At 40.2% G+C, this 26,841-nt stretch overlaps 1 protein-coding gene across 1 annotated transcript in view; it reads right to left on the bottom strand.

Moving 5' to 3' along the window:
- The window catches only part of ARHGAP15 (Rho GTPase activating protein 15), a 520,646-nt gene that overhangs the window by 210,496 nt on the left and 283,309 nt on the right, over positions 1-26,841 (bottom strand). The window contains exon 8 of the mRNA XM_048486956.1: positions 8,556-8,678. Coding sequence (XP_048342913.1) covers positions 8,556-8,678 — 123 coding nt within the window. The remainder of the gene's footprint in view (positions 1-8,555; positions 8,679-26,841) is intronic.

Below are 26,841 nucleotides of genomic sequence, written 5' to 3' on the forward strand. Positions count from 1 at the left end.
GCCCCCTTCCTGTCCTTTACCTAAGCCTGGAATACTTTGGTTGCATAGCAATAGCCATTGAGCAGATCCACTGCTTAAAGCTACAGGACCTCGTTTTATCATTTTCAGGGCTTTTAAACCTCTCAATGTTTTGTTTTAATTTTTCTGCAAACCAGGGCCCTTTTTCAGGTTTGCAAACCAGGGCCCTTTTTCAGGTTTGCGTGAAGATGTATCTTGCCTGTTCATAGTTCAATTCACCAGATTTAAGTATCCTTAAATTTCACCTTCACTATTAGTATACAGATTATCATGTAACATCATTTTGATGTAGCCCTCAAAACACTTGGACCCTTGAGGTATGACAAACCATTCTGAGTGCACAACAGGAAAGTGGCATATAAATATTTTAAATAAAAGAAAATGAATGTCATCCACCTATCTGAATCAAATTACATTGTCTACTTGACACAGCTACTTTTTAAATAACTGTAATAAATCTGTGAAGCTACTATTTTTCCTGCTGATAATCTGTTAAATTGTTACCATCATTAGACAAAAAATCTTGAAAATAATTATGACCCTAACCAGCAACTGCTGTGGTATCTGATTAATTTTGCTGACTGCTTTTTAGAATTTGGGGGCAATGTTAATATTTTATGACTCTATGCTACTAGGCAGCTTGAAGAGACTAGAGGCAGGCTATTACTGAAATAACGCAATAAACAAACCCATTTATGGTAAGAAAATCACGCCTGAAATCAGTAGAACTTATTCAGGAGCAATCTTGTCTATGTTTCCTATCAGACAACTATCTATGGCTTATTGGTACTGTAACTGAACCCTATCACTTAACTTCAATGGGTCCTGTGTCATGAATACTGGCTGCATTAACTCTATCTGCTCCCATGGCATGCCCATCTTGCCACAACCTAATATTTGTACACTTAACTTTATATTTTCATAGTGGGTTATATACACAGAATTCATGGATAAACTCTGTTCATGAGATACAGATCGTTTTATGGTATGTATGTCATGCAGTTCAATCCTAAGCACTTTGTGTTCAGTGGCTTGGATCCACTGGAATATTTCAACATATGGTGGGACTCTCATGCAAGTGCAAAAAAAACGTCATGCCAGCCCGCTTGCGCTATTAAACTTAGCTGCCCTGAGCCTGGTTTCTGCCAGGGAAGGTGTGGGATATAAATGTAATTAAATGAATTTAAAATTATTTAATGTATTTAATTATTTTCTATCCAATGGGAACTAAAGCGGATTACATCATTATCCTCTATCACAACAACCCTGAGAGGTAGTTTAGACCGAGAGTGTGTGACTGGCTCAAGGTCATCCAGTGAGCTTTCATGGGGAGCTTTTGTAAGTGGAGATTCAAACCTGTGTCTTCCAGATATTAATCTGATTTTTTTAACCACTACATTACAATGGCTCTCTCACACTGGCATATCCTGAACTGTCACTCTGCTTGTGCAAGATTTGACACTAATTTCTGGGCACTATCAGATATAGTGAGGAAAGCATTGCACAAGATATTGCACAAGTGGAACTGCTCTAAATTCATTTATGTTTCTACTTGCACATTCTTAGATGTATATAGGCCCCACTACAAATATAATCTAGTACATAAAGCTCAAGTGGAGCAAGCCCATCATATCCCAGTGCATCACTGCATATGAGTGAAAGTAATTCTGGTAATTGTATTCAGGATCATAGTCTTTTATAAAGTCCACACAACTTACAGTAGTTATACAAGGCCTTTCTTGTAGTTATACAAGGCCTTTTTTGCACATAGTGTATCTAATAAGGACAAAGTATCAAAACTTATGCTGTTGTTCCAACTCACATTTCATTTTTTGGTTGCAGAATCTACCAATGTTTTTTTTCCCTAATTGCTCTTTATTATATTGATTGTGATTTCTGATTCTATACTTTGTGCTGCTTTGAGTATTTTCAGCAAAAACACAATTTTTAAAAAGAGGGCAATCTCAAGGATGTTCATGGGAAGGAATATCTACATTCCCCTCCCTCCTTCCTTCCATTCTAACTCTTTCTTTCTGAATCCCCTCACCCACTCTCCTATTGTTCCCTTCCCCCAAACACTTGCTTGGCTCCCCACTTCTAGTTTTACTGCCTGCCCATCCCCTTTGGTCACAGGACATATCCTTAGATTACTTCATGTGTGCATTTATGACATAATCACTCAAAACATCAGGACTGACACTCAGATGTATATATTCTAGAGAAAGGAAAACACATGTATCCCCCTCCCATGATAACACAAGAGTGTCCCATGTCAACACAATTGCAGTGATCTAATTTCCACAAGATTTATTTTAAAAACTGGTTGTTGTGGGTTTTCCAGGTTGTGTAGCCATGTTCTGGTAGTTTTTGCTCCTAACTACCTAACAGCCACACAGCCCAGAAAACACGCAGCAGCCAGTTGATTCAGGCTGTGAAAGTCTTCAACAATACTGTTTTAAAAAGTCTAAGACTATAACAAATGCTTTGATTCTGGAGCCAAAAATACACCATATGTTCCATATTGCATGCTAAAATATTTTATTATTGAAAATGTTAACCTTTTCTCATGCCTGTTTCTTAACACTGTTTCACTGAACATTACCTCCTTGGTCTCACACTTGCTTCAGAGTCAGCACAGTGTAGTGGTTAAGAGCAGGTGGATTCTAATCTGGAGAACCGGGTTTGATTCCCTACTCCTCCACCTTAGTGGCCGAAGCTTTATCTGGTGAACCAGATGTTTCCGTACACCTACATTCCTGCTGGGTGACCTTGGACTAGTCACAGTTCTTCAGAACTCTCTCAGCCCCACCAACCTCACAAGGGCCCCTTCTACACATGCAGAATAATGCACTTTCAATCCGCTTTCACAATTGTTTGCAAGTGAATTTTGCTATTCTGCACAGCTTCAAAGTGGATTGAAAGTGGATTGAAAGTACATTATTCTGCATGTGCGGAAGGGAAAGGAGTTTGTAAGCTACCTTGAGTCTCCTTGTAGGACAGAAAGGTGGGTATAAATCCAAACTCTTCTCGTTGTTCTTCCCATACTGCCAGCCACTTGCCTATAAACACTGTCTTTCCTTCCCCTTGTATGTTTGCCAGAGAAGAGCGGTGAGAAGCAGACAAGCTAAAGAAGAAAGCCCAAGCTCTAACTCCCCATTGATGCTTCCTTCTGACTCCCTCTGCCACTGTATTTTGTGGGGTCTTTTGAGTTGATATGAAAATACACCATAGAACCCCAACTGTTTCTGCAATGTCAGCATACTTATAGTTGTTGTGACATATGGGGAGCTTTTTAACCCCTCTCCAAATTTTAAAAACACAAAATATATTATTCTGCAAACTTGCTTTTCCTAGTTTTGCAGAAAAGTACTTCTGTGTGGCTCCATTTTGATGAGTGGGTTAGGTACCCATTACTATTAGATGGACAGATGGAATTGTTCAGGAGGACGCTTTCACAAAGAAACAAACAATACAGTTTATGGCACATTTGTTGTATCTATTCTTTTAGTGCATTGCTTTCTAATTTCTGTAATCCAGTTTTTGCATTTTTTGTCAGCTCTTACACTATTTTAATTGCAGTGTTTTCTCACTTTATAACCCAATCTCATTACCTTGTTTATTTTATGTCTTATACTGTTTCTATTGTATTGCTAATTTTTGTAATTTGCCTCAAATCTCAGAAAGGAATTCAGGCTATAAGTAAATAAATATAAATAAATACATTTTAAACTCTCACTTTTAAAATCTTTTTGCCCCTTTCAATTCTATACAATTGCCAAGAAAGTTGAAACAGTCTTAATCAAAAGGGGCAACAGCTTTGAAACGAAATAAAAAAAGCAAAACACCACAGTATATGAGCAAAAAATTCACCCAGAGGTGCAAACATTCCTTCTTCCAACTTACCCCTTTCTCTAACACCAGAGAGAGAGAGAGAGAGAGAGAGAGAGAGAGAGAGAGAGAGAGAGAGAGAGGCAATAAACAATTTCTGAAACACCTAAACCCATGTATAAAAATTAAATAGGTTGCAATCTAGGATAAGAAATTTGGCCAACTCTTTTAACGTCACGTTCTATTTTGCTACTTTAAAAATATTTTAATGCAAGCCTTAACAAAATTAACATTTAAAAGTGCTCCCTGTCAGTGTAGGCAGTGCAACTGCATTTTCATACAATTTTACCAGATTAAGGGATAAACTCTACTGAAGACAATGAAGGAACCTTATCAAATGAGCATTTCACATAGACTTACTGGAGATTGGAATTAAGCTCTGCTAACGAATCTTAACTCATTTGCATGGCTGGAACATAATCCTAATGAAACTTCATGGTAGGAAACTAACATGCTTTCTCTCTGCAACACATTCCATTGCTACTAAAACCAGTGCTAAAAATAGCAGAAATAGCATGGCAGAGCATTGAACATGCAAGATCCTCCACCCCCCTATAAGAACCAGATTACGCTGGTAAATCAGGATTCTAAAGCAAGTCCCTCTGAAAACACATCCATTTGCTGTTGTTGTTTTTCCTTTGGAGACACATTAAAAGATGGATTCAAGTTATGTTAACGAACCTGGATTTGTTGGTTAATATCACATCTGATTCCTATGTAACACCAAAGGAGATTCATCAGCTACATTTTATTAAACAAACAAAAAAAGTTGAGAAACAAAGTGAATAAATTACAGCTTAGCCTCTACTCTTTTGGGATCAAACCATACAAGCCACACTATAGATTCATGATCATGGCTTAATGGTAGAACACCCGTTTTTCACTCAGAAGGGCCTACATTTTGCCCTTGACATATCTACTCAGAAGGACGATACAATAGATGAAACCTCTGCTGAGATCCTGGTGAGTGACTGCCCATCAGAACACACTATATTGACTGTAACAGACCTGCTGATTCACTTGGCACAAGGCAGTATCATCAGGCAGCTGCGAAGCCTTGATTCAGTGATATAGTCACCCATCAGCAACCTGCACCATTTCCATGACCTTAAATTACCATAACCTTAAATCCTCATCTGATATTTGTCCCAATGGAACAATATATTGGCATCATACAAAGACACTATAATTTTTCTTCAACAGGCATCTATTGGGAGACATTGGGGATCAAAAATCCATTAAGAGGAAAGAGTAAAATTCTCATTTCCCATGCCACATTTCAAATCAGGACCTTCTGTGCCTTTGATTTACATGGGAAAAGGACAATGGAGATCCTCTCTTTAATATTCAACAAAACAAACTGTGATGATGTACAATAGGGCACCACAACTTGTTATACACCAAGCCACGTTCAGACCACCCACTATCTATTGTAGTTTGCCAGGACTTAACAAAAATGGGATGTTCACTGAGGATAGGTGGTGGTAGTTGGTCTTGCAGTTTGCAGTTTGGTTGGACAGACGTTGCACAGGGCATACAGAGGATAAAACCCATGTCAAATGGCCTGAAGATATTTTGAAATGAAGAATTCAAGACATCAGATGGGCAAGCAACAGAAATTTCACTGACATGGTCCCATGGATTTCAGGCTCAATAAAAAGAAACACCTGACTTCACATGCTAACTCACATGGGTAGATAAGAATCAGTCAAAAAGCAAGTAAGTTCTGCTGAATTCAGACCCCACCCACATTCTACCACACTTGGTGATTTAAACAGCACCACTATATAAAAATTAAAGTGGGTTGTTCTAACTGCTGATTGTGAAGGAAATAGGATGCACAGTTTTCATACACCAAATATACATATGTGCTATGTTTTTCCGATGCACCTGAGTCATACAAGTTGTAGAATGGCCCAATGGATTTGTGTCAAGACCCTGTTAAGATCTGTTAACATTTCAGCTCTCCCCTGGTTCTTGCCCCAAAATTATGGGGGGGGGGGCAACAGGTGGGAGGGCAGGGATCTCTGGCTTGTGTTTCTTTGTTTTAGATGCACAGTAACTTTCTCATCCTTGGGGGCCGGCCAGTACCCGCTTGTCTCTGGGATAACCTTGGAGACTCTGCATTGCTTGGGAATGTTGTTAGTGATTTCGCCCTGCTGGGATCCCGAGGGATAGGGGCGGAGGGATGGATGGATGGAGAAAACATTAACTAAGGAATGTGTAGTGGAACTCAGTAAAGCCTGCTTCAATGCTGTTCATGACATCCAGACAAAAAAACTAATTTCTGCACTCAGGAACTGCGCATGGGACAGATCCTGACAATTTGGTAGCATAACAAACCTCACTTTACTTGAAAATGTTCCAAAAGTAACAGATCTTAAATGTCAAGATGCATATGTGGAGAAGCCAGATATGAACAAAGGGCATATACATTATCAAGCTCAACTGCCTCATAATACCCACTGAAATGTGGTTCTAATCTGTTTACACAGAAAGCACCATAAGCATTTTGCATTTAAAATCACGTAGCCTTCACTAACCTGAATTTGTCAGATCTCAGAAGCTAAGCAGGGTCAACCCTGCCAAGTATTTGGATGGGAGACCTCCAAGGAATATCATGGTCATGGCACCAAGGCAGGCAATGCCAAACACCCTCTGAACATTTCTTTCCTTAAAACCCCTATAGGGTTGCCATAAGTCGGCTGTGACTTGCAGGCAAAAATAAAATTTGAACATTTGATTTCAAACAAGAAGATTCTGTCATTTATCGCAATCCTGCACATCATTAAGCTATTTGAAGGGCAGTGAAGTAGTAATCTCACTTAAATTCTTTTTAAAGATTTTGTTTCTGAGCTTCAAGTTTATGCCTTTTCAGACAAAAGAGGTAACTTCTCTGTTTGGACAGGGATTTGGTTGGAATGAAGTAAGATTTAGGCATACCAAACCAAACCATTAGAATTCAGGTGGCCAGAAACATTAAAGAAATCTGGTCCTGTTCATGTGTCACAGCAGTTTTGCACTCTTGATGTAAATTTGCCTCCAATGCAGTCAGTATGCCACTGAACTTCAGGAGAACCAAAATGTCTTGTCATTCATTAAATAATTACATTAATAATATCCTACTGGATTTAATACAATTAACCCAATGCAAGCAGTCAATGCAGCACCACTACTCGCAGACTCATCGGACTGGTTAAATTCAGGAAGCAAATGAATCCCCACCTTTACTCTATTCCTTTAATCTGCCATATTTTCCTCCTCTATGGAGCTGCCCTAATTTGCACTGGCTGAGGCCTTTCCATTAGTTCCAAATTGCTGGAAAACAACCAGAACATCTAGTATGCTAAGGCTGTGCACAGCTGGTGCAAAAGAGCCTTTAACTACCTAATTTGCATGAGCAGTTGTGGTTTTAGCACACTCACTGATGGCTGGGTGAATTTTGCAAGCAGAATTCTAGAAGACCAAATGAAAGTTGACCTTGCTTAAATACCGCAATTTTTTCAGATGTTATTCAGGCATGTCCATAAAAGTACAATAGTAAAGTATTTTCTTTTGGGCACAGTCGTCCTGGTTAAGCAACTTCATCACGCATGGGTTCAAAAGTTCATAGGAAGTTCCATATAAGCAGGGGTTTCATCCTCACCTCAGGGGCTAGGAACCCTTTGTGCAGCCCTGTACAGATCTTCCATTGCACAGAAAACTTAAAAAGATAAGAGGATGCCCTCTGTTTGCACATTGTCTTGAATGCATTTTCTGAAATCTGTCAAATGTGTGGGCATGTTCTGTTCATTTTGAATCATCCTACTTCCCAGATCAGCTGTCATCTTGCTTTCTGAGGATTTCCTCAGCAGTAGCAGGCTGGCTCACTTAAGTGATGCAACAAAAAAGGCACGCCTATTTAGCTTGAGAAGGCACTATTATTTGGGGAAACAGAAGATGTTTAGACGCACAAACTTCAAGATTACGTACAGTGTCTTATATAGGTGTGAAAACTGGTCTACTGGGAGTCTGAGGTTCAGAGAGATCTTTCCAACTAGTCTTAAACTAATCTCAGCTTACATATCGTTCACTGCTAAGGAAATTAATTGTATCCCTTTGTTCTCTTCAATTCTATGAATGAACTATCTCAACTAGTTTGAAAAGTGAAAGGCCAGATATTTATTGCACAGCAAACCGAACACATCATAATCTTTCACCATTTCAAACATAAGGTTGAGCTATAAAATCTGGTTACAAGAATTCTTCTAAATCAGCAGCAGGTTTGTTACACTAAACAGAAAGCATAATCAAGTCATGAATGGGCATAGTTGGTCACAATGGAAGGGACTGATGAAGCTCTTCTGGGGCGCTGTCCATTCCACAGACACGTAGTCCTATGTCTTGCGTATTAACATTCTTACCAGTTTAGTATTCATCCAGCTGTAACTTTTCTTTAAGCTAGTGGAGTGGGAGATTCATTGAAGACTATGCCAATTCTTTCCCGTGGGTTTACCCACATGGGGACAAAGCATGTCCTAAACTTTTTGAAAATCACCATAATTACATTCTGATACCCGACATAGGTATAAATAAAACAGGCATATTATCAGTTTTAAGGAAGCAAGCACACTTACAAATGGCTTTTTAAAAAGAAAGAGACAACACACCTTTAATGAGGCCTTTCTCTTGCAAAGATTTCAGTGAAGGTCTTCGACTGATAAACTTCTTTAATCTGCTTTTAACTTGGTTTCTCTCAGTTATGTCAGAAATGCTGTAGTTCAGTCTGAAAACTAAAAGCAAACCAAGGACAACCGTAAGTAATGCTTCATTTTAACATGGAAAGCTTTGCTGGAAATCTGTAGGAAACACTGACTACGTCTTCTATCCAGCTGTCTGATGTGTGGGATGATCCAAAAAAGAATCTGATTAATATTATTATGAATAAACATTGTGAGTTGAAGGAGTCATATTAACACAGCTCGTAAGTTATTGGACAACTATCAATATATTTGTGTATATATTGAATGAATCCCAAAGGTTCACAAATCGTGGAAACTTGCAAATTAAAATGTGCTTTTTATTACTTCTTAGACAAATAAAGCGGCGGGATGAACAATGTTACAATAGCAGGAGAAATAGTGGGAGAAATCAGAAACTCTATGTCAGGGGTGACAATGCATCATATATCCATCATAGAAAGCATGGCTACACAACAGAAACATGGTGATGATGAGAGTTGGGGGTTCAATCAATGTGAATAGGTTTGGTCTAAATGATCTAGAGCTTGGGCTTCTGCTAAAGAATCTTACAATTCCTTAATAAATGGGTATTTCCTCAGTGGGGGGCAATTGTTAAAAGATGGTCTCAGTGATCCCAGTGATCTCTCAAAGTACTTATCAATGCTTTTTTCCCCTTTCATCTGAGGGGAGGATACAGAGGTTTGTGCGGGTGTATGTGCACACTTGAGTTCAAGACACAGATACACAGAAACAGACTCATTTTGGTAAGCCCCAAACCTACAAACTTTATTGAAACCATATAACTTTGGAGGCAGCCGTTAGGGGTCACAGTTCAGAGGTCAGCAGAGAAGATGGCAGGTGGATCTAAGGTGTATGACTGCCCACAAGGGTTGCGAGGTCCCCTTGGCTGCTGGCAGGGGATGGTAGGGTTGCCAAATCCAGGTAAGGAAACTCCTGGTGATTTATGGGTGGGGCATGGGGAGCACAAGGATCTCAGTGTAGTACAATGCCACAGAGTCTTCTCTACAAAGAGTCATCTTCTCCAGCAGAACTTATTCCTATAGTCTGGAAATCAGCTGTAATTTCAGCATCCCCAGGTCCCATCTGGTGGCTGGCATCCCTACTGCCCACATTAGCCAATCTAGTATCCCATCACACCTGTTGATGTCATTAGTGGGCACCATGCAGGGATGAAGGATGTGGGAAAGGATGGGCCAAGCCATGCATAAGTGATCAGTCTGGTCATGGCCGACCTGGCCTCAAAACAGAAGCTGGGGAGGGGAGATGTCTTGGGCAACCGATAAACCAGGAGTAGAAAGCAACTCACTGACTGCAGGGGGTGTGACTAAATGCACAGGCAGTTAAGTACTGGCACTTTTAAAAACATAAATAAGCATTGCTAAATTCTATGCTTGTTACACTCCTACCCAATACTGCCAGGATACTCTTGGGATGAAAAGCCATTTAGAGGAGGACTTGATATACAAAACATTTTTCCTGAATGTGTCTGCTTGAAGATACAAACATTTTGGCACTACATTCTTAAAACTGATTTAATAGCTATTCCTGTTCCTTGGAGAGCTGTGGGAAGTATAACTTTTAAAGGGAGGAGTCTTGAAAATCCTATGAGAGAAAAATGAAATTATTAAAAAATGTACACTCCAAGGCATGCTCAACAATCTAGTGTAATAAGAGGAGAATCCAGGAATATTGTGGCTCGCATTACAAGTCTGACATTAAGAATCAAACTAAAAATAGTTGGGGCGGGAGGCTAGTTTAGCTTTTTGCTGCTGTCAAGAGAGAACAATGTGCCAGATTATTTGTTTTAGATAAATACTGGATATCCAATTAAGGAAAGCAACATTAAAACACATGCCTATGATAATCAGAGCATACTTTGCTTCTGATTTCACTACTGATTTGAAAAGGGGACTGTTCCATTTTCCCACAGCACTGAAGTGACCCCACACATACTTCTGTGAGCTAGTAATCACGAAGGATGTATAAAAGGACACTTTTACTGGAACATTCACAGCATGGGACAATAATCCATCACTTATGAAAAAAATAAAATTCCCATTTTAGGGGTAGCATTCTTAGGATGATGTATCATAGAATACAGAGATTAGTGTTCAATTAATGGCTGGCCCTTTTGTTCATGTTCTATTTTAGAATGCTTGGGTTCAAATGAGAACAACCCTTGGCAGTTGTCTCTTAAAATTCCAAGGCACTCAGCCCTACTGTAAAAAGAGAAATAACCATTTCAGAGACTAAACATGCAATGGCACGTTGAAAAAGAGAAGTGATAAACAAAATGTTATTGTGTTCCCCAGGTATTTCATGCTTTGCTTCACTTTCTATATGCTCACAGATTCACAGATATTTAAATACACACAGATCTGGATCTAAATAAAGTACAGATGTATCTACCACTAAGGTCATTGAGTCTTGGATGGGCTTAACTTCATCTGGGCTATGCCTGTAGATCTTTGCTACAACCAATGGCAGCACAAACATTAGGTCAGTGGCAACGACATTAGGCTTGAAGGGATTTTACTATGAGGCCCACCTTCTTCACCTCATGGTTAAGGATGCCTTGGATCTGGCTTCTGCAGAGAATCTCAGGAAGGATGCTGTGATGTGCCTTCCAGCATCTCCTCCAGAAATACTGGCATCATACAGGTTACTTCTCACACAGTGTGAAGGATGCCCATCTGTTGCATAAGAACCAGGCATGATGTGCCGGAGCACTGCCTGTTTGGTGACATCAACACTCATTGGAACTCAACCCATGCTATGCTTGAGGGTTTGGAGGAGCAGATGTGTGCCCTCTGCACTTTGTTTCATAAGACTTAAATAGTACAGAAAGACTCAGTCCAGACAAGTGGTTGACTATCTCTCAGACTGTGAAGGTCCTTAGGTGCCTGTGTCTGGCATGTCAGTACTGGCTGTTGTTATTCCCATGATCCAAATGGCATGTGAGAACTTGGATGTGCTTCTGGAGACAGCTGAAGGATGTGTAAACTTCCTTCTAGCAACATTAGAGATGGTCCAGAGGCTGCAAGATGGTCTAGGCCAGTGGTGACGAACCTTTGGCACTCCCGATGTTATGGACTACAATTCCCATCAACTCCTGCCAGCATGGCCAATTGGCCATGCTGGCAGGGGCTGAAAGGGAATTGTAGCCCATAACATCTGGAGTGCCAAAGGTTCGCCACCATGGGTCTAGGCTCTAGGGGCTCACCCCTCCCTATGCCTTTTCCATATATAGAAACCTAGCCTGGGATGCTGTGGTTGCCCAGCCATAGCTGGTTGGGAATTATTTTGTTAAAGCTCCAGATGCTTCTTTTATCATTTTGGGTTTTATTTTTTAAAAAAGACGGTACATGTTTTTGCAAACCTGGGGCATTTTTCAGCTTGTGTAAAGATCTGACTTGTCTGTTCACAGCTCCAATCACCACATGTAAGTATCTTCAGATTTGGCCAAATTCACTATGATGATGGTTACATTTCCTGAGGTTGTGTTATAGGATGACGGCAACAAAAATTTTCAATTAAAACATAACTTTTCCTCACATCTTGCTCCCAGTTTTATTTTGGAATTATATTGTTACAATCAAAGGATGTTCTTATTTACTGGAGGAACGTACTGATAACATTTATGGATTAAAATGTGCCATCCACCAATCCCCAACAGCACTGCTTCACAATCACAATCCTGAAGAGGGAAAAGGTAACTTTTTCCTAAAGTAGTGTAAAAGACAGTAATAGGCCAAGCTTTCCAAGTGAATATGTATCTTCAGTAAAGCACGAATGTAAGTTCTTCCTGAAGTTATTTCACAATTCACAAAACATTTCTCTCAACCCCCCAAGGTTTACCACCTGTGATTAATTCCTGCCCAGTACAATGTTATCTCAGTACCTTGGACATGTGTTGAGCACATTGGTTTTTGAAGAACTATCCATTAATGACTTTCTGAACTGTGACAATGGATATTGACAATGCTTGTCAGACTAAAGCACTATTGATTGTTTCACATCATGTGTATAGCAAAACCAATTTCTTTCAAGTGCCACTTTCCTAACTGAAATACATTACAATGCAGTCTCTCAGTTCATTACAATGCCCAAAATTACAGCATGCAATGTATCCTAAAAGAAAGGATTAACAAAATATGAGCATTGCTAGTGGGATGACATTAAGTTGCTGTAATAATAAAAAGATTCCTGCAAATCTCAAGGCGCTTATGTTTCATCATAGGTAATCATTTTAAAGAATTGTTGCTTGAGTTTGTCCCAGGAATGCAGAAACATGTACATTTTCAATTCTTTTAAAGTGTACCTTTGTTCAAGAAGTACATTCTTACTGCTTAATTTGGGGTTTTTGGGGGGAGGGGAAAAGAGTTTTGCCTTTTCCCCATTTTACAGTGTAATTTTATGCCAAACTACTTCATTCTAAGCCTGTTTCTCACTGAACTCGGCATAGGATTGCTTTGCCAATCAACTAAAATATTCTGTGTTAAGCCTGTTATTTTTAGAATTCAGCAAATTTCAAACATTGTATGTTTACAATTAAATGAACTCGAAGTATAAATTGTGTATGCAAATGTTGTGGTTGGTAACAAATAATTCAGGGGATAGAAGAATCTCAGATTAATTGCAAAGTAGTTTGCTTCAAACCAACCATTTCCAGACTGTTGATTCATGGTAGTTTATAGATCTTCAGTGCCATTTGAAGCAGAGTTGCACTGTTCCACTGATGCCAGTGGTTAGAATGGCCTTGCTTATTTCCTAATCTACAACTCCTGCCATTATCATCATCATAAACAGTAGAACAAAAGAATGATCAGCTAACCCAGGTCAGGTGAGGAAAAACAGTTACTGTTTATCTAAATGCTTACAGATGGTTCAAAGAATTCCAAAAGAACAGTGAAACCAAGATTTCTATCATCTAAAGGCCTCTCACAAGATGTAGCAGCTGTGGAATAAGAATCAGGTAACGTAGCAATGGAACAAAGTTTAAAGATGACAACAAATTATTTAGAATACAGGGCCTTTCCCCACTCTCTTGGATCCCCCCTATGCCGCGCGCTGCTCTCAGCGTGCGGCATCCCAGGCGCGCGCCCGGGCGTCCCCACGACCCTGCGCTCTGCACGGGGTCATCAAAAGGCGCCCTTAAGAAGAGCGCCTAGGATGCCGTGCACTGAGGGGGTGCGACAGCGGCAGCGTCGGGGCGACTGCTCTGTTGCCGCCCCTGTCGTGGGGAGTGCCGGGGGACCCCGCGCTACTCTTCTCAAGAAGCGCGGGGCTTAAGGTAAGTGGGGAAAGGCCCACAGACAATTCCAAAGTGACCACAAAGCTGTTTCATTTAAACTCTTTCTAAAATGATTGCAAGCCCCTTAATCAGATAGCAAGTTTTTGTCTCTTTTAACGATTAATACTATTGAGAAACATTAGCAAACAATTTTGAGCCATAAATATAATAAATCTGTTACATTTTATCTGCCAACACTCACATGTTGGAGCATGTGTGTGTGTGTTTAATCTGTAAACCCCAAACTTTAGGCATCAATACGGAATTCTGTTTTAAATTTGTTTGTAAATCCAACATACTTGGCAATTGTAATTTCATCCCTCATCTTAAATGGCAGCCATAATTTCATCCCTGAGCTTTTAAGGAACCAGAAAATACAAAATGTTTTTATATCACAACCCCCACTGTTTTCTTTGTTTGTACAATATTTGGCCTTTCAATGTAGCATAGCATTCATGTAGAGGAGATATATCAAAAGGTGCAAAGGGTAAGGTTCTCCAACCAGTTCCCGATCCACCTAAGGAAACTGGTTGGAAATCTCACCCAAATAGTAGTTGTTAATGGCATTTCATCTGTATGAAGGAGGTGTCCAATGGAATTCTGCAAGTTCTGGGCCCTGTACTTTTCAATTTTTAAAAAATATTCTGGATGAGGGGGCGTAGGGATTACTCATTAAATTTGCAGATGATACCAAATTGAAAGGAACAGTGAACTCAACTGAATAGAGGTAGAATTCAATGAGATCTGAACTTACTGGAAAGCAGGCAGTTGTGAACAAGATATAATTTAATAAGGATAAATGCAGAGTTCTATAGATTTGGGTAACAAAAATGAGAAATATGTGTACCAGATGGGGGTGTACCAGATGGGGAGTAGAAGTATATATGAACAAGATCTTGGGATACAGGTGGACTATAAGCTATATATGAGCATCCAGTATAATGCAGGGGCAAAAAAAAAGGCTAATACAATCTTGGGATATATCAACAGATACATGGGATGTACCAACATCCCTTGGGATGTATCAACGGATAAAAAATAAATACTTAAAAAAAACATACTCGGGGGTCTGGAGACCAAATTCTATGCGGTAAAACTGAGGGATTTGGGAATGTTTAGTTGGGAGAAGAGGAGATTGAGGTGGGACATGATTGCCTCTTTTAACTATTTGAAAGGCTGTCTGTGGAGAGTAGGGAGTTGTTTCTGTTGGCAGCAGAGGCTAGAACTCACCATAATGGGTATAAATAAAAGGTATAGAGGCAGAGGTGGGATCCAACCAGTTCTCACCACTTCTCTAGAAGTGGTTACTAATTTTTTCTGAGTGCCAAGAAGGGGCTACTAAAGCAACCTCCCTGCCCAATAGGGACTGGAGGTGCGTGTGTGCGGCGGCGCCACTGTTTGAATCCCACCACCATTGGAACCTGTTATTAACATTTTTGGATCCCACCACTGTACAGAGGTATCAGCTGGACATTAAGAATATTTTTTTACAGTAAAGATAGTTCAGTAGTGGAATCAGCTGCGTAGGAGGTGGTGATCTCCCCCTCACTGGCAGTCTTTAAGCAACAGTTGGACAAACACTTGTCAGATATGCTTTAGCTGTTTCTGCATTAAGGGGTTGTATTAGACAGTCTTTGTGGCTCCTTCCAATTATATGATTCCATGATTCATTCAAGGTCTCAAACTGGGAATGTTGACAACAGGACATAAGCATCTTATTTCCTGGATTACCAGACAACATACAAAGAAGTAGAACTGCTGGCTCAAACCACATGGTATTACAGCACCCCATTGCTGTGGACTGGCTTTCAGTGATACAGCAATCAGTTGACCCCGGAAGTCAACTGATTTCCATTGGACCTTATATCACTACTGACTTTGGCTTGACCTGTTCCCTCAGTCTGAGAAAATGTGTGCCTTAAGCCCTGACACTCAATCATCCTCTCTAATCTACATATCTCACCCCCCCCCCAAATATCCCCTAATGAGTGGACTAATTATACAGCGATGTCCACCTTGAGATACTCTTGAGTACATCCTGATGACACCATCAGACATCTAATACGGAAGCCCAAGTTCACTAGTGTCATTAAGAACTACTCCCTTCTAGAATCATGCAACTTTACTGTCCAATGTGACCAGCCTACACAAAATTGGGAACTTCTTGGAAGCAATTAACAGTGCAGTCCTAAACATTACATTAGATGGGTGTAACTGTGCTTGGGACTATACCATAAGAATGTAAGATCCCTGGACCACATTAATCTTTTAAAAATCCAGCTCCAACAGTTCTTCAGCTGATAACAAAGATGAGGGGTATGGGAACACTAAGCAGCCATTGCTATCTGTGCCCAGGAGGAAAAAAAATCTGACTCAAAAGCATCTTATTGGCTACGCGCTGCCTCCTCCTTGCCCCTATCAGTTCACTGACTGTAATTCATACTTGTAGCCATTGGATCTGCAAGCTGGTAATGTGAGAGCACAGAGATGCCATTTTCCCACATAGCAGGAGCCTTCTACAAACTGGAAGAGATGCCAAATCTTAGTTGTTTCCACAAATCAGTTCTGACACATAATCAGCATTAATCTTAATTAGCTTTGAAATATGTGAGAAGAGTGACAGAGTGACACTTATCACTGCACAAATATATCGGCAACAAGTAAAACAGGAAACAGTATGCATGTGAGACTGGAGAAAAACATGCCTGGGATTGGGCAAGGAAAACCGCTGTTCAGGCCTGGGTGTCACAGTTGCACATTGCTTAGAAGTCAAAGGTAATATAAGTGAACATAAAGCATAATGAGTATATCTGGACAGACTTTCTTTACATGAAATGAAGCTAAGTGGAATTGTGGAAGTATTGTGGAAGACAATGATTATATGTTCTAAATCTGAATAATTTTGCAATAATATCACAGCTTAACAATTTAAATGCCCAATATTGTCATTATACATCTTGAGCGCATGCAGTAAAGATGAAATAAAATTATTATGGTCTTTTTTTTTTACAAAACACTTAGGATTTTTTAACACTACATCTTCTTGTTTTTAAAAGAAATGAAAAAAATGTGTTTTCAGTATATTGAATATAATTGTGTCAAAGAGGAGTTTTCCTCAGAGATGTGTTCATTTGTGAGTTTTGATGGTTTTAGAATGGATTACATTTTAGGGATTGTCATAATCGCAAGAAAAATACTTTACATAAACAAGGGCTGTAACTAAGTAGCAACATGTGGATTTGATTTTTAACATCTTTCACTTTAATAGGCCTCAAGTATCAGGGGTGAAGAAAGCCTCTACCTTGGAACAGATACAGACATTACCAGTTTATCCTTACAAACAACAGTTCAGACAATCAGTCTGTGGCATAGCCAATGAAACGTGGAAAGGAGAGAATTCACAGGAGATCATGGTTCCTTCTCTCCTACAAGAAAACTAGATTTGTGATGCTGGCACAAGCCTGTTCTACATCCAAACAGTGGCCCTTTCCGCATAGGCCTTTTACAGCACCCTAGGGACGGCAAAAACGCCGTCCCTAGGGAGCTGTTCGCATGGGGGGCGCAGCTGCATCGCAGCCGTGCAGGTCTCGCTCCCTCCAACGGTGCGAAGCCGCTGTTTTCCAACCTCGATCCCCGAGTGAGGTTTTCTGGAAACAGCGGCTGGAAGGCACCATCCCCCCTTTTCCAATCGACTTACCTTCCCTGCTACCTTCCGGCGTGTCGCCGAGGCCTGGGGACATGCCCCCCTTGCCCTGCGACTCTGGAGTGTTTGCACAGGGCAGGGGGGCATGTCCCCTGGCCTTGGCAATGTGCCAGAAGGTCGCAGGGAAGGTAAGTCTATTGGGCAACGGCGCAGCGCTGTGCCGTCTTCCCTGTCTTTACCGGGACTGTTTGTGCGAATGGTCCCGGGGGTGTGTGTGTTGCGGCAGATGCATTGTATGGCTGACAATTTCCAGGCGTGGTCATCGCGAGGCGGAAGCAGCCAGTGATTCCTCCATTCCCCTTTGGATTGGGCCACAAAGTGACAATGTCTTAGCACCAACTCAAGCAGTAGACCCATTCTAATCTATACCACTTTAGTGGATGGTTCGATGCACTTACATACAACTTTTTTTAAGCTAGGCTACTACGATGCTTTCCCCCTTCCCTTTTGACTTTGCAAAGTGGCACCTCTCTTCTCTCTCCCCCCCCCAAATCTATTCACTGTAGGTTAAAATTTGATCAGCCTATTTTGCAGAGCAACTAAAAATTGTTTGACTTTATACATCTGCATATGACACACGTGTGGCTGATATGAACTCACCACATATAAACTTGGTTCATTTTACTCCCATGGGGAAATGGCCAAGTCAGACTATCATGAAGGTTTCACTTTTAAACTTGTCAGGTGAAAAGGCAGAGGAATGAGGAAAACTTTGTATAATAGTTTAAAATAGTTTGTCACAAAACTGTAGCAGCTTTGTTTACAGGCAGGTGTTTATAGATGTCGAAAGAGATCACATTGCTGTCACTACTTAAATAAATATGCACAAGCTTACTTAACAAAAAATGGAAAGGTCTGTGAGGGAGGAATATATACAGAGATTCCAATTTTCCATCTTTAACACTTGATGGGATCACCCCTCCCACCTCCTTTCCTAGGAGGTATTGCCCTCACGCAGGAAAGTACTTCCAGTTCCAGATTTCAGAATCCTCTCAGATTCTTCTCTCTGCTCCCTTTTGCCTTCTTAATAGACACTCTCAATAGTCCTTTCTCAGGTAAACAGCAGAATTCTTCCTGTCCACCAGTATTTTCAGATGCACACAATGGACTTGGAAGAAGGGTGCTGAACTTTCTCCGTGACATTGAATTTTCTATGTGGGGACTGGGAGTGGTGGTAGTGCTAGTGTACCAGCTTTGAATGGAAGAACACTTGTTCATGTAAATCCCCACCTGCCTTCAAAAGGAATACAGACACAGATCTACCTTTTACCAAGCACTATGGATGTGTCACTATCTATTATACTACCTTTATGCTCCAAAGTGAACAGCCAGAAAACCCAGTGAATATAGCATGAAGATTTGGTGACTGATTTATGCTAACATAACGTGATACATAAAACATTGAGTAGAAAACCTACTCTAATTTATAGAAAGCTAAAGAAATTGTGTTCATTTCGGGTAGAGTGGGCCAATTTGCATACATGAACCAATTCCTGCCTGCTGAGACATGTTATTTATTACTGGTTATTTTATTTTTTAAATCATCCCACCACATCAGCTAATTCAACCTTTTGTAACGGCTTACAGTTTAAACCTTAAACAACTCTGTAAGATGCAGCAACATTCCTGATTTTTTTTTCACTGAAGAGACACAGCTGCCCCATTGGAACAATGAAATACAGTGCATTAGGCAGATTAACAGGGAATCTTACTGGACGCAAACCTCCATACTTTTATGCCACTGTCACTTGAACTTCAACTTTCATTTTTTAAAAGTCTCTATCCTAACTTGTCAAAAAGTCACTCAGAAATATGTGGATATATTTGCTGGAGTCTCATGAGTCAGACTGATACATATGAGCTTGGATACACAGGAGTACTTCTATGGATGGACGGATGCCTCCCTGTTGGGGTGACTTTCTCATCTCCCTCCTCCCACTGCAGTCCCAAATATCCCCTGCACTGCTGGTCACTGGGGACAGGAGGCTTGAGACAGAGCCTTATGGGTGTAAAACAATAATAGCATTTTATTAAAAATATGAACTGAGTCATGGATAATTTGCTGAATTTTAATAGGACACACACACCCCACGCATATCTGCCTCCTGAAATGGACTAGCATGTCAAAGCAAAAAGGGAAATAAATAAAGTGACTAGTTTCTCTGTGATTATTAAGGATAAACCTCTTACATGGTAATCCTAAACAGAGTTAGACTTCCAAAGCCATGGACTTCGTGAGTTCATTGATCTTACCATGCATGATTCTGGGATGCACAACTTCCCACTTTGCATGCTGTTTCAGTTGCAATTTTATTTCCCTGCTCCATAACATCAACACATATGAATACATAAAGCTGCCTTATACTGAATCAGACCATTGGTCCATCAAGGTCTGTACTGCTTACTCAAAGGGGCAGTGGCTGTCCAGGTTCTGAGTTCGAGGTCATTCGCATCCCCATTGCCTGGTTGTTTCAGCTGGAGATGCCAATGATGACGTTCTACATGCCAAGCAGATGTTCTACCACCAACCTACATCTGCTCCCACTTGTGATCATATGAAATATCTTCCAGGCTTCAGTGCCTGCAGAGCTCCTAGTCTTAATCTCATGATTATTAATAGTCTCGGCTTAGCGTACCTATAATTCAACATATTTCCCCTCTTTCTGAATGCTGCAGGAACAATAAAAATACTTCAAGGAAGTACAAGCACTGAGTTGAACCTCAGTATGTAGAAGAAGAGGGTGTCCCTGGAAAACTGTCAGACTAATTACAGATTCAGAATGCTGACTTCCACATAAAAGTGGAGCAGTCTTCCATTTTTATTATCACAGACCACTCCTAGACAGAAGACTGGCATTTCCTGCCATAAAATCCACTTCAGTTTTTGGATGCCCAGTTAAATGAATTTTGTTGATTAAAATGCAACTGAATTTTCCGGCTGTCCAACAATTACAGCTTTTTATGCCAAATGTTTTTGGAACAGAGAGGCACTTGCAGAGAGGAAAAAGGTCTGGAGAGGTTGATTATTGGAAGATTTTGTACTTCTGTATGGCATTGCATTTTGCAGGGCATGTACTATTAAATACATTGTCAATAATATCCCAATATTGCTTCTTTTTCTAGGCAACTGGCAGTCCAATCTGGGGGGGGGGGAGAGACCCACCTCTGGAGCTGGTGCAGTCCTACAATAGCTCAGGTGCCCACTCCACCGATGCAAGGAGCAAATATGCCAGTCGAGGGGTGACTTACCTGGGTGGGCGGCCACTGTGCAGCTCCAAGGAGCCCAACCTGGAAGCTGTCATCCTTCCTTAGACCCACCGGTGCAGAAAGCGGTGTTGGCATGACTGGGGGTGTTCAGGTGGTGGGCCAGGGGTGGAGCTGAACTTAGTCAGCTTCCACTGCCCACCCAACAGAGCCAGCCTCAGAGATACACCATGGCTCATTCCGCACACGCAAAATAATGCATTTTCAAACCACTTTCACAACTGTTTGCAAGTGGATTTTGCCATTCTGCACAGCTTCAAAGAGCACTGAAAGCAGTTTGAAAGTGCCTTATTCTGCATGTGCGGAATGAGCCCATGTTTTTCATAGTGTATCTCCATTATCCCCTATGGGGGATTTTTTCAGCTTTTTTTAGTTTTTGTTTTTGAGCATCCTATGGCTTTGAAGAGGGCAAGGTGGCACCAAAGCAGTGTTGTCCCTGCCCAGCCACCCAGTCTGGGAGGGGCAATTAGCATCTTACATAGTGTGACTGTCATCAACAAAAACTATTTTTGTAGCATATCAGGTATGTTTATATATCTAAGTAGTTCAACATATGGATCAGTTCCATGTGGAAAGTTTCCATATGACATTAGAGGTTTTCAGGAACATCACTGTTCCCCACTTACTTTCATAACATACCTGGAAAACTCCTGCCTGAAATAATAAGAAACACAGTCCCATTGGAAAACAATGCTAGTTCTCTATACAATATCTGAAGGCTTGGTGGTCTCTTCCTAAATTCTAAACATGGCTTAGAAAAGATGAAAATGGCCTCACTTCCTCTCAGTACTATGGTTTATTCCAAGAACATGGAATATTTTCTATTGGCTTGTTAATGCAATGACCTGTTTTGGCACTGGTATTTGATCAGGACAACTTGAATTAACTGGTTCTGGTGGGTTTTCCGGGCTGTGTGACCGTTGTCTGGTGGATTTTGTTCCTAACGTTTCGCCTGCATCTGTGGCTGGCATCTTCAGAGGTGTATCACAGAGAAAAGTCTGTATCTCACTGTGTCTGAGAAGGGAAAGTTTAGTGTGGTATATTGTCCATGTCCCAGGGATGAATTAACTTGAATGGACATTGTATTTGGATTCAAACTGAGTCAGTTGTGTAGCATGTGCATGACAATTTAGCTGAATATGGGGATTTAGCCAAAAATAAGGGTGACTATGGAATGTCCAATTAGCTTCAACTGATCTCATCAAGTTGGCTTCGCACTATATGCTGGCATACTGTTCATTGGTACTTTCTTCTGTCCAAAAGAAAGGGAGCTGCCTGCTTTTCAGGCAATTTATGACAAGTGGCAAAGACTCAGCAGGAGGGCTCTCTCCCCTGATAACATGCATATTTGGGAGTACAGATGGAAGGGGGGCTCTATTAGAGATTTGCACAGGAACACAATATAAAAACAATGCAAAAGGTCACCTAATGTGTATATATGGGATTAGTAGGTCTCAACTTTGTGGCCATTGGCTTTATGGTGCCTCTTGATATAGGCCACTTACTATTCAGATATTCTGAACCAATTGTGGAAAATGGTATGAAAATGAGTTTTCTCTGCGAGGACAACCAGAGAATCAGTCTTCCTGAGAAAGACTGGTAGACCAAAAGATCACATTCAGACCTGTTAAATGGGGAGAACACAGGAAATAAAAATTCTGGAAGCCTCGGAGGGTCATAGAAACAAGCAATCAAATGACATCCCAGAAACCCCACAACACTCAAATCAAATGATTTATTTTTCATACAGTGTTGGGTTGGATTTGGGTAGTGCAAGAGTCCTAAAGAAATTGTTTAGGGAACCTGTGAAGGCTCTTAGCAAACTAGGCTACATTGTCAATACACTGCATCGGTTAGAAGATCAGCAAACTTCGAATTTGGTGTTAGAAGATCAGCAAACTTCGAATATTTAGCACTTCAGAAAAACCTCTACTAAGTCTTATTTTCAGGGGATGTCTTATTTTCAGGAAAACAGGGTATCTTCTTTAGAGAACACAAAGCTAGTTTTTAAGCTTAAACCCATTTGAAATTTCATATCCAAGAGTATAATTGCACTACATAATTTCAATAGATATTTAAGAATAAAATACTATACAAAAAGCAGCATGGGTTACTGGCAATTGTGTTGGCTTAATGTAGTTGCATTCCTTTATATTTTATAGGGTTTACTGTACACATTTTACCATTACTGAATGTATTTTATTAACAAAAATATACAGCTCTCTCCTTCACACAACAAAGATAAAAAATGTTTACCGAAAATGCATTTCTGGGTCTTAAAAAAAAAAACTTAAGTCATTCAATTCAGTTTTGAACAAGTCTAAAGAGATTTTAAGGCAGGCATTTTGTATTATATCATTCCCTAGGGTTATATGTATGATCGTCTTTACTAAAGCTTCTTTCGCTCCCAGTTGAATAAATATGCATTTTATTTCACTAATCTTGAAACAACAGGAATAAAGTTTACCCAGGTCTTTTATACCTCAGAGAACAAAACAAATACTACAAATCTTTGGAGAGAAAGGATATATAAAAAGGCTTGAGGTGAATGTTTCAAAGTAAATATTCTTAAATGATGTGCAAATTATTCTAGCACTTGAACATGATTTATGAAAGGGGATTAAGCTGCTGAAACAAGAACTCAGTTTAAACTGTTGGGTTTCAAAGTCAAAGATGAGAGGTGGGTAATGAAGAGGGAAGAAGAAACCAGATAGCAATCTTGCAGAGATTTCCGATTGATATTCTTTAATTTACTCTATCCTATATTAGCTATCATTGTCACTCATACTAAGATGTAATAGGCAGCATAAAATGAGCTTGCTATAATGCACCATAAAAATGAACCATGTAGTAGTGAAAATATAGCACAGAGATAAATAATACTTATTGGTTAAAGAAATGGCTAAAAATGAATTTGAACCAATACATCCAATAATACATTTTTCCACTGCAAAATGTTGTGAAAATTATGGATACAGCCCTTCCATGTGTAGATACAGTGATCACATCCACAGAAATGTGCAGAGTGCTCAACAGTATCCCTTTTCTCTCTTCTACATCCAGCAGAAGTACAGAGATTTCATTTATTTCTTCTACTAAATATTTGCAACAAATCTTTAAACACTGTAAAATCTTCACAACATCCATCACACCTAAAGAAACCATAAGTAGCAATGTTACAAAGTAGGGTGTTTTTTTTAAAAAAAACACCTTCTATAATGCACATGTTAATTGATGTCAAACAGCCAGCAAAACAAGGAAGCCAATTTTTCATTATAACAAAGTAAATGAGAAGGACATCTAATGATGTTGGTTTGGAGTAATTACTCCTATGTCAAGCAAACATGTGAAATAATATTCTCATGTCTAACAGGTAAAAGATTTCCTTGAGATCAAACAGGATCTTAAGAGAGCAATCCTAGGCAGTTCTTCTCAGAAGCAAGTCTAATTTTACTCAACTGTACTTACCCTAAAGAAAGTATTCTTACAGCCCAATCCTTGGTGTGGGGGGAATAATGGGCCGATGGATACAATGAGGGGCCATGCTGGCATGTTTACCCCCTCCACTGATGTAAGGACCCCCCCCCCCCCGCTGGCAGAGAGGGCAAATGAGCCAGCGTCTTGCCACCTTACAGCTCCGTGCAGTGAAATCCAGAAGTTGGTGCCGATGTGGAGCTACGCTGGTATCCAAGTGGACAGCAGCATGGAGGGGGCAGGCCAAGCCAATTCTGGGGGTGGAGCTGACTGTAGTCGGTTTTCACACTGGGAACACTATGGCCAATTCCTCGAACTTACGCCACACAAAAGGATGGCATAACACTATTTAGCCCTATGGAGGGCTTTCCGGTGGCCATATTGGTGGTGGTGGTTGTTTCTGCTTCCCCACACTGCCTGAAAGTTCTCAGGAGGAGGTATGGCAGTGGCACTATCCCCAGCTGCTGGGAACTTGTGGATTGGGCTGCCTGAATTGCAACCTTTATCATGCCAATTGAAACAAATATCTAGTAAGAGTTGTAGACAGAGTTGGTGATATCTATTAGAAACTAGGGCATAAGCTGTAACATTTAAGTTTTGGCTGCGTCTATGCTTCTGCACAGATCCAAAAAGCTTTCTCTGCTAGAAACGAAGGAGCTTCAGATTTTGAAGTGGTGGCTTCATATTGGAAAAAAATCTTCTCCTTGGGTTTCTCATGGGAGTCTCTTCATATGCTTACCGCCACGGAAATTTACCATCATCTAAAGGCCAGACTGTATGACCAGGAATACCAATCTCTCCTGATTGCTGCACAAACCTCTTGTTCCCCTCTATACTTTGGGATTACACCCCAGAAATCTAGCTCTGCTGTATCTTTAGAACAGCTTGTTAATTATAAATGCAGATGGGTCATGACAAGAGCAAGGTGCAACTCATTCCCCTCTGTTTATCTTCAAGGTCATTTCCTTAACATCCCACGAAGTGAGTGTTGCTGTCGGTACTGTCCCAACACTATGGACTCAATTCCTCATATCCTGCTTTACTGTTTGAGGTATAATGATATTAGAACCAATCTGGGAGCTTTACTACCTCTAGAATTTATGTTTTTCTCAGACAAACTAAAAATGTCTAAGCCATTGAACAGCCCTAATGTAGAACTTTCTGAAGCAGTTGCTACATTTTTAATCCGTGTTCTACATGATATGTAACAATGATCCTGTTATTGTACTTGGAATGTATGGTACTTCTGGTTTTATACCTAATAAGGGTTTTTGGATTGGATTGGATTGGATTGACAGAGTTGCTGGTGTGTACTTCAGCAGGCATAGCCAGCTTTACTAAGAAGGTAAATGTTATTTATCTCCATTCTATAAGATATTATGTAAAATAATGCAGCACAACCTTGCAGCTCAGCAATGGAACTTACACAGGCAATTCATCAGGTCAATCTGGGTAATGAGAGACCTGTACCTGCCTTTGACATTCATATCTTCTTTACATTGCTCACAACTTTGCCATCTACTAGTCTACCCAGCGTGCTGCCTGTCGTATGGAAAAAACATGGTTTTCTGGGCCCACGAAGATTCTTTCATGCACAGATGCTATGGGGAAATCTATAGGCCACACATCAATGGAACTGACCAGTCAGTCAGGGGTCAAAGGTGCTTTCAAAGTGAGAACCCCTTTAATGAGAAATAAAAATGGTAAGTTTTCTGTAATTGTAAAGATGATGGAAGTTAACTTTTGGCTGTCCTATAATGACTCTACTGTTCTGAGCTAGTCCAAATATTAATGTTTTACATTCTTAAACCTAAAAAACCCTTTGGACTTAGTACAATAAAAATGAATAATTTTAATCAGATTTTTCCCAGATGCTTCATCCTTCCAGAACTGCAATGTTCACATTCAGAACAAACTCATACTCATCAGGTCCCATGTAAAGAAAAGAAATAATGATATTATTATGAAGTGCTCGACAATGACTGTCTAAAATTCTAAATGAAAGCTCATGTGGTATAATGGGTGGGATGTTCATCTGAGGACAGGGAGATACAGGGTCTAGTCCACACTCTGCCATAAATTTCAGTCATGGCCAGTCATTTTTTCTCCACCTAACCTTCCTCACAGAATAACTGTGTTGATGTAATGGAGGAAAGGAGACTGATATACATTGCCCTAGGATACTTGGAAGAAGGGATGCAGGATAAAGTTCAATGCTAAATGTAGCAATAATATCTGAATAGCTAAAAGTTGGAAGACTCCTTAATTTTAAAAGCTTTCAATGTAATCAGTGTTTAAATTAATCTCATTTTTAGCACTAACCCATAATAAACTTCCGTTATATAATGTAAAAATACCTATTTTAAATCAAATTTTCTGGATCCCGACTTGCATTTCTACCGGTGCAAATACTTCTACCTGTGGAAAGTGGCTTTTTTATTTCTCCCTTGTCATGACAG

Source organism: Sphaerodactylus townsendi, linkage group LG02, assembly GCF_021028975.2.
Source record: "Sphaerodactylus townsendi isolate TG3544 linkage group LG02, MPM_Stown_v2.3, whole genome shotgun sequence".
NCBI classification, from domain to species: Eukaryota; Metazoa; Chordata; class Lepidosauria; order Squamata; family Sphaerodactylidae; genus Sphaerodactylus; species Sphaerodactylus townsendi.